Raw genomic sequence first — 9,211 nt, 5'->3', positions numbered from 1 at the left:
AGCTAATCTTTCAAGTTGGTCCTTCCTTTGCAAATTTTTTTTGTGATTGTGGGTTTGTTTGGCGCACTGCATAGGCTCAGTGCAATGTTCGAAATGTGAAGTGTGCAAAAAAGGGTTTGTGATAATAATGGATGAATAATAGCCTGCAGAATCATCACACGTAGTCTGAAGAAACATCACGCGTAAAATTCTTCTCTCATAAAAGACAAAGGTGAAAAAAAGTATTAATTTATCTCCAACAAGCAAACTCTTTGATATCTTGGAATATCGTTTTCTATTCTTTCTATTCTTGCTTTAATGAGCCAATTATGGAAACAAAACATTTTAGATCCTAGATGCAAGTTGTCTATAACTGTAAAAGCAACAGCAGGACATGCATACATTATAGCAAAACAGAAACAAAACACATTTTTAAAAGATTTATTCTCGTCCCAAAATAAACTGAATAGTCATTATTAGGATCATCTTTCATTGTCTGTTCCTTTGTGACCAAAAATCTTTAAGAATTTGCTTTAAAAGTGATTTTTTTAACAATAAAATCCCCAATAATTAAAAAAACATTTGACTGTTTAAATCACAGTAACCTTAGACGAACGGATACAAATATTCACGCTTCAGTTCAAACAGCCTGTGAACTGAACATAAAAATTGGCGCTTGCTGTAAACAAAGTATGAAAAGAAAATGTCCTCTTAAAAACAGAAAACCTTTTTAGATCATCATGTGATCCATCAGGAAAAGTGCATTTTGGATGGACCATCTATAAATGTTTACATTCATACGAAGAATATAATTAAGAATAAAAAAATCACTTTAAAATAATCTCTTTGGTTGATGACATGGACATTACAGTTATATAGCTCAGAATGACACTATCCCAGCTTGCCACCATCTGCAATAAATTAACACGTGCCAAAAAAGAAAAGTGTGTTAGTAACTCCAATATATTATTGTGTTTTAAAGGCCTCTTCCTATGAAGCAAGCATAGTTTAACGTATGTCACCAAAGACACTCCTTTTAGATTCTGTGCACAGTCCCCGTAAACAATAAAAACAATGTCTGATCTTCATTTTCAAAGCAGAGTTGTCAAGTACCATATGAACCAAAGAAGAACTGGTTTTCCACACGGCTGACTTCCACCCTCTTTCTGGTTAAAAATAGCATCTTGTACAAATACCAGCTTTCCTCCTTAAGTGCTCACTGGCGCATGAAGAGATTGATAAGTCCGGCCTGATGCAACTCCTGCCACAACCTCATCTCCATACGCATGTCATGATTGGCATAGAAACGCACCTTTATATAAAATTTGTCGTAGTAGTGGTCCGAATATAACTTCCAGTCTGGGGTCATGAACCCGTAAGCATCGACCTGGTAACAACACAACAATAAATAACTGTAACTTCTTGGAAGTGAGCAAAAGTACATTTTACTGGCATCATGATTTATTGGAATTAATTGATTTATTGGAATTAATCTAGTCAGGCGAGGTCTCAGGACATGTAAAAAGCAGCGACCCTTCTTTGTCAAACGTTTGGAGGTAAACTTTAAGAAAGGTGGGGTATGAAATGTTAGGAATGTTGTGTGTCATACTCTAATGTTACACAGGTGAAATAGTTCAAATATAAATCAATTATGCAATCACATAACAATAAAAATAAGAATACCTGATCACACGTATGAATAGCAGCCAGGAGCATGACTGCTCCTGTGGATGGTCTGTAAAATCTTTTGGCACCTGTTTTTAAAAGGCGTGAATGCAGAAACCTTGATGAACAAAAGAAAAGGATTAAACCTAGATAACTGACTGCTGTCATTAAAACAAATAAAATAAATTAAAAATAAATGACAGTTTTGGTATGAAACTCTAAATGGCTCAGTCCTAAAGTCGAAACCAATCTGACATATTAACTTATGTTATGTTATGTACATATCGGCATATTGTACATTAATGCTTACAGTATCATTTAAAAAGATTAAAGATATGACAAAACATTTAAAACAACTATAAACAAGTCATGTTTGGAGATTTTGTACAATACATATAGATCTTTCTAGGTAATCCGAGCTCTAAAAGAACGTGTTGGGTACATGTTTCAGTAAGAGGGCCTTAAAATAGGTATTAAAGTCAAACACAAACATACACAAAAATCTTACCTGTTTCTAAGGTAACGTGTAAAATCTGGATGGTACATTTTGAATTTTTCCACTGTTACATCTTCACCGAAGTATTTTGGGGGACTAAAAAACATTCAAAAACATAAACAAATAATTAAATTCAGGCTACATTGTAAAACACATCCAACACAATATCACGGCAAAAAGAAGGACGAAAAAACCGTCTATAAGCTGACTATATCTGTGGGATAAGTCTCCAAAAAGGTTTAATAGTATTTACGTTTTGCCACGCTCAGGGCCCTTTTCAATGATGGTATGTGTGGAAGCTGCTCTCATAAGAATGTAATCTCGGTCGTGATCTGGCAGGAAAATATATCTTGACTCCTGTTCAGAGAAAGAGTCAGTGAGACAGAATTAGAGAACTAAATAAACACTATGTTGGAGAATTTTCTAAAACGTTTACAAACAGGCCGTCTAGCTGCTTACCTCAGTTATTGGTGGTCCTCTGTAGCCCACACCCCGATAGCTACGCATGGAGTTTCGCATAGTGTTCGTTGAGAATGTGTAAAAGGATGTTCTGGATCCCACGTCCTCCTCGAAGCCCTTCAGAACCGCACCGTTCACCCTAAAAGTAAAAGAGAGAATCATTACACATTATACTGAACAATGCTCATGACTTCACTTTTTATCAATTGATGTACGAGTCTAAATTATTGTATACTCACGTAGTCGAGTAAACTTCACACCAAAAATGATATTAAATTAAATAACTGTTAAATAAATGTAAATGTAAATCAAGTAAATGCCATCGTTTTAATGAAATATTTTTATTTGTAAATCTCAATGAATAATAAAATAAAATAAAATACAATAAGTACCTCGCATGATTTATTTGTTTTATTATAACATTTCTCAAGCCATAATACAGTATAAGAAACCATAATACTTCTGCCACGGGTTATAATCACCCTTTAAAAATAGCTTTCAGATATGCAATAAAGCCTTTTACAGATACTAGAACACCAATAACATTCATGTAATTCACAAGCTTGTATGGCTACATTTTGCATTTTAGTAATATAGTGTCTTTATGGGTTACATGATTTCTCTCTCACCTGAACACGTAGTCATGTTCGTCGATCTCCTTGCCTTTTTTCGATCCATTCAGTATTCCCCCATTTCCCACTACCGCACAGCGGATACACGCTGATCTGTTTATTCTCTTCTCCCAGTCGTCAAACATTAACCGATTTGCTGTTGTATTTAATATTCCCAGTGAGCTCGACAACACTGTGAATAACAACGGACACACAAATCAACTAAAACCCTTGTTTTTATGAATGCTTGCAGATCTTATAATACTACATGTTATAGCACTAATGTTAAATATGTTGCATGCTACTGTAGTACCACTACCTACAACACATAAGAAATACATAAACTTCATCAGTATTGAGGAGCCTACTAGACTTAAAGGGATAGTGTCATATTTTATTTCCCCTCATGTGGTTATAAACATGTATAAGACTCTTTCATCTGTGGAATACAAAATAAGATATTTTGAAAAAAATAACAGGTTGTATTCATACAGTGAAAGAACGGGATATTTTGGATCTGCAGTAAGTTGTTTGGAATGACATTTAAATGGATGTATTTGGCAGACGAAAGGCAGGAAAGCCACAAATAACATGAGTGTTATACTATCATTCAAAAGAAATTAAATCAATAATTGAATCAACAAATAATTGCCAAATATTTCATAATTTATGTTAAGTGTTGACTGAACTATTTATGTAAAGTGAACCCTGAAGTATGATGTCAACCAAAAGTTTTTCTAAAATAATTTTAAACGTCCAAAATTCCCACGACACATACCATCGAAAGCAACGCCTCCCCAGCCATGTGCTCCACCATAGTGACTCAGTCGCTCATACTCGTCTGGAGTTAAATGCTTTGACCACTGCAGGACTGGAATGGTGTGTAGAAACATCTCAGAGAAGTTGGTCTGAGGCACATGCTTTCTGATGTTGTTTGGACAATCCTGCAATAAAAGCAGACAATATAGTTTCTCGTTTAATGAGATTCATTAAGCACAGTTCAGAACTGAAATTAATTTTGATATTTGAACATAAAATTCAAATAAGAAATGTACTCAATAGATAAGTTATGCCAAAGAACATTTACAAATAAAAGATTACATCAAAAAACAATGACACTTACGGTTTGTGAAGGAAATTCATCCACGAAATACTGTTCACCAAAGTCGAACTCTTTTTTTATTTCTGGTTTTAAGGTTTTCGTCTCATTTTTTGGTTCTGTCCTTTGGAGTGTTTTGGTGTTTGGATCTAGACTGACAATCTGTGGGATTTCTGTGAGTACAGATTCTTCAGATTCATCTAGGAGAACTGACTGCTGCACTGAACCCTGATCTGGTTTTTCAATAATGTCCAGTTCATTCTCAGCAGATAGTTGGTACTCCAAAGAGTTGTTGATGTCATTTCTGGGATTATAAAACCTGTGGGCAAGATGGACAGAACATTATAGATGATGAACGGCAACTGAAGTTTGGTTCAGTGCGGATAGATTGTAAGATCTGAATTTCTTAAAACAACCTGTTTGTGTGTGTGTGTTTCCTGAAGATGATGAAATTCTGACTTGTGAGTACAGACATACATTTTGTGTTGTATTTAATTTCTTATTTCCTCATCCTTTTTTAATCAGTTTTTTTATTTTGCTACATATTATTAGTTAAGACTATATTCATTTTTTGTTGTATTCTACATTCTGTTGGATGCTGCATTTGTATTGTCGTCACAAGTAGATATGAGTTTGCAGCGGTCACCTGCTCAATATGTTTTCTAGTAGACGAGGTCAGACAAAGTTAGACGGATATAGAGTGAACTCTAGACAGAGTTAGAATCGGCATCTGAACGTAACTACTGGTTTCTCTCTCTAATAAACTTTGCTCATTATATTAGCATCACGTCTCCTGCCTGCTGTTCTTCCCTTTTGACATCCAAGTCTGCAGGATAGTTAGATCTATCAGTTTTGGCATACGAACAGGATGGAACAACACTACGGTATCAATAACAAGATAGTATGATCTATCAGATCTATCAGTGCTTTGAGGTTTTTATTGCACGTCTAAGCAGAAAGGATACACTTCCTCTTTAGGCATGAACACCTCAGTTGACAAAACATATGAATAACCTGAGAGCCGCTGAATTTTATGTCAATATTGCATTGTTTGCCATAGAACACTATAGCAGTACTTTTATTAGCCATCCTGCTATATGATATAACAGCAAACAGGGAGTTAATGTTTGTCTACGGATTTACAGTTTCTTCAATAGACTTTTTACTCGAGACACAAAAGCCTTTTTCATTCAATCTGAATAAAGATGTTAGTGACCTAATATTAAGAAAGAATCAAATAAATGAACCATTCTGTAAAACAGTATGTGTTTCATGAATCCAATATGTAAGGGATAATGTACAGGCAGTCGGTTTTTATCGCAAAAATAAAGTTTATTTCGTATGGCTTGAAGATCTTATAGATCCAAAATCCAGTTTCACTAGATCTTTCACTGTCAGGCACTTGTTCAATCTGAAAATATCAACTCTGTTGAGAATTAATACTTCAAATATACACACACACACACACACACACACAGATAAATATATATATAAAATTACGCGTAGATGTATATTTAATTTTACAATTATTTCATCACATACAGTGAAAGAATAAGAAAAGCTGCGTTAGACTATAGCTCGAGCTGCAAGGTTTCTCTGAATAACCGCGCTTTTGGTTTATTTTATTTTATAACTATTTTTATAACCTTTATAAAAGGTGTTTTATTGTGTATGAACTGAATTTGAGGACTGCGCACTTGGAATAGGCCCTTTTCACAATGACGTCGCAAAGCAGTGTATCATAACTTCCGTCTTGAAAGAAGAAGAACTTCCGTTAGCTTTGATTTGGCCTTATTTGTGGCAGATGTGCAAGGGACTTTGTGAACTCCATACTGAGGTGCTAGTGGAAGTAACTATACGCTGCTTCGTGTGAAAAGGTCCTATTACTTGTGAGAGCGCGTCTGTAGACAGCGTCACATGGGGTTGCCCGGAGTAACTTTGACTTAAGTGGTGACAGGTGGTAAAGGAAAGGTTAGGCAAAAAGCCCTTATGACTAAACTCGAGCGCGCGGCCGCTCATTTAGAATAATCCAAATTCACTAACATGAGAAGGATGTTTAGAACATATTCATTTCGATTTTAATAGCTGTATTTCAACAAAAACCTAAATTACAGTAAGGGTTAGGTTAATATAAATAACCTAAATTACAGTAAGGGTTAGGTTAATATAAATAACCTAAATTACAGTAAGGGTTAGGTTAATATAAATAACCTAAATTACAGTAAGGGTTAGGTTAATATAAATAACCTAAATTACAGTAAGGGTTAGGTTAATATAAATAACCCTTTAATGTCGAATGTGTACCTTTTCCTGACCTGCAAGCTTTTCCAAGCACGTCTGTGTTAAAATTAGAGCTTTGCCCTTTAAAAGCATCTGGGCTACATTTCGCATAACAGACTCCACTTTGAGCACAATGATTCTGCACTTCTACAAGAGCTCACCGGTATCACTAATGCACTTTATTGGACTAAAGCCAAACCAGGCTGATTCTATACTTGCCTGAACTAAAACCGCAGAAGCAAAGCTACGGTTTTAATACTACGTTAACATTACAAACAATGGAAAACTGTGCCAGCCTCAGGAAGTGGACTCTTACTGCCGAGCAGATTATGCAAAACATCTATCTGTCACTAGGTTAAGAAACATTACAAAACATGACAAATGGCTGCGTGCTAGAATGATTATCAGAGAAACTGCACTCTCTGGTCTCTGGAGACACCATGCAGAACATGCGCTTTCATAATGCAACGCATGCAAAAACAGACAACAGTCAAATGAAAAGACAAACTTTAACCTAAATTAAAACTATAGAAAACCTCATTTAGTACAGTTGAATCTCACTAGAGCTAGATTTTCTGCTTGGTGCGGTTTGTGTGGGCAGGTGTGAATGCAGAAATCGCACTCGAGCGTGCACCAAAAGCGGACCAAATAAGCGCACCGAGACCTCCTTGAAAAGGTGGCCTCGATACGCTATCAAACGAACCCTTGAGCGGTTCAGAACGTGATCCCTCGAACAGACCCAAATGCAAAAAGCACAGCACTTTTTTGGACTAAACCATCTGCCATAGTCAGCTGCGGCTGCGCATTATGGAACGATGACAAGTGTTTGTTGACAGTTTGCACTAGCATGGCAGCTCGCGGACAAACTTGCAGTTGTGAGGAGTTGCGGATTAAGACATTTGGTCAACTTTGTTGAGTGATATTTTCATTATTTAACAAACAATGGGTTTAATAGATCTGTATAAACAAAGCCGGGTTAACGTAAAGAAACTCCGCCAGCAATACACCAAAGTGCAGGATGCACAGGAAGTTTCCCTGGTACGATGACCAATATAATTTGGGCAAAACCAATATCATCTTTTTCATTCCACAGTAGAAAGAGTCATACAAGTTTGAATAATATGATCTTATTTTATTATTGGATGAAAAGTTGGATAAAAACGTTTCCTCTTACCTGTAGTGTTTAATGCTAAATCTTTGGAAAGTCATTGTTTGCCATGGCACTTGAAACTGCAAAGCAACGCACACCACAAATATCGCCAACAATCCTGTGGCCAGCAATGCAATGAACCACACCAGCAGTCTTCGAGGAAGGTGGACTGTCATCTTAACACTTTACTTGGTCCCAAGTTGCTGAGAATGGCCAAGAACACCTTGTCGCCGCTTAAGGACATGGGCGTTCTTCTGGGCAAGTGTTCAAGGACTGTTTCGAGAATAATTCTTAAACTGAAGAGGCTGGCAGAATCTGTGAAGTACTTTGGTTTAAGCTCTGGTGTTCACTTCTCTGAAGGGTGAGAAAATAACAAGAATGAAACGTCAAACGGCAGTTTATTTAATGGAATAGGAAACCAACAAGATGTGATTCTTACTACACAAGGTTAAGTTCTTGTTAAGATTGCAATTATTAGTGTCAGGGCAATTGTAGGATTTGAGACGTGGACAAAAGCGAACAATGAGAGGGAAAATTTGTGACTCTCAAAAGGAGAGAGCTGGGAAAGCTTGATATATAATGGTTAGCGACTCTCCCATGAGATGTTTTTCTAGGTAACCAATATAAACACCAGCAATGTCAACAACTTGTTGAGGAAGATAGAAGAACCTGAAAAACGACATTTCTATTATCGATAGGCCTACAGCTCTTAAAATGCTATAACACATTAATTAACTGATCAGTAAGTAAGATGAATATCAACTAAAATGTTGACACAGATGCTTTTTTTCTGTCTAACAAACATATAGCTTTCTTTATCTACACATTATGCATGATCATTTTGTCAGAATTCCTAATAGTGTGTCGTTGAATGTGGAATGGCAAGAATGGCATTTGCTTGACTACATTCTTTCTAAAATAAGGGCTTTTCAGAAACGTTAAGCCCACTTTCTGGAAATCAGAGTAGACGATGAGTAATATCTGAAGACAGCCGAACAGTAAACCAAAATCCTTCTTTAAAAAAGCGACTCAACTGCTCAGTTTAAACTCTTGATTGGAAATAAAACAAATAAACAGAAGTGTAAAACTAGAAGTCTTCCTAGTTGCCTCAAGTATAACACACAAAGAATCAGAAAAAAAATGAGATTCGTATAACAAAGTAACAACTGTTCAAGAACAGCTTTGACTTTAAACTCAAGGAAAGCTCCCACAATACACGAAACAGACACAAAAAATACATTTCAAATTGAACAAAAATGTCTTTTACCTGAAAGGGAAACTTTTGACAAGCGTTGAGAGAAGAACTCGAGCGACCATGAGCTCAGCTTAACAACTCAACTCTAACAGCTACAGGAACACAGGCTCTTGAGAGACGGCCCTATTATCAAATGAATAACAGCTGCTAGCAATGGTCACCACCCCTGTCCCCTCCCCCAAAGAAATAAAAGAGGAAAACAGAGAGAGTGTGTGTG

At 36.2% G+C, this 9,211-nt stretch overlaps 1 protein-coding gene across 1 annotated transcript; it reads right to left on the bottom strand.

Annotated features, from left to right (window-relative positions):
• Positions 1 to 265: 265 nt before the first annotated feature.
• Positions 266 to 9,125, bottom strand: st6galnac (ST6 (alpha-N-acetyl-neuraminyl-2,3-beta-galactosyl-1,3)-N-acetylgalactosaminide alpha-2,6-sialyltransferase). Its single transcript, XM_079475930.1, has 10 exons — positions 9,007 to 9,125; positions 7,764 to 8,091; positions 4,334 to 4,628; positions 3,989 to 4,154; positions 3,229 to 3,403; positions 2,600 to 2,738; positions 2,394 to 2,497; positions 2,153 to 2,236; positions 1,663 to 1,762; positions 266 to 1,366 (listed from the first exon to the last, which is right to left on the bottom strand). Exons 2-10 carry the CDS (start codon positions 7,913 to 7,915, stop codon positions 1,196 to 1,198), a joined length of 1,386 nt encoding a protein of 461 aa, XP_079332056.1. The 5' UTR covers positions 7,916 to 8,091; positions 9,007 to 9,125; the 3' UTR covers positions 266 to 1,195.
• Between the last annotated feature and the right edge of the window lie 86 nt (positions 9,126 to 9,211).

The sequence above is a fragment of the Barbatula barbatula genome (assembly GCF_947034865.1).
Source record: "Barbatula barbatula genome assembly, chromosome: 16".
Lineage (NCBI taxonomy): Eukaryota > Metazoa > Chordata > Actinopteri > Cypriniformes > Nemacheilidae > Barbatula > Barbatula barbatula.
This window is presented reverse-complemented; position numbering and strand designations above follow the sequence as displayed.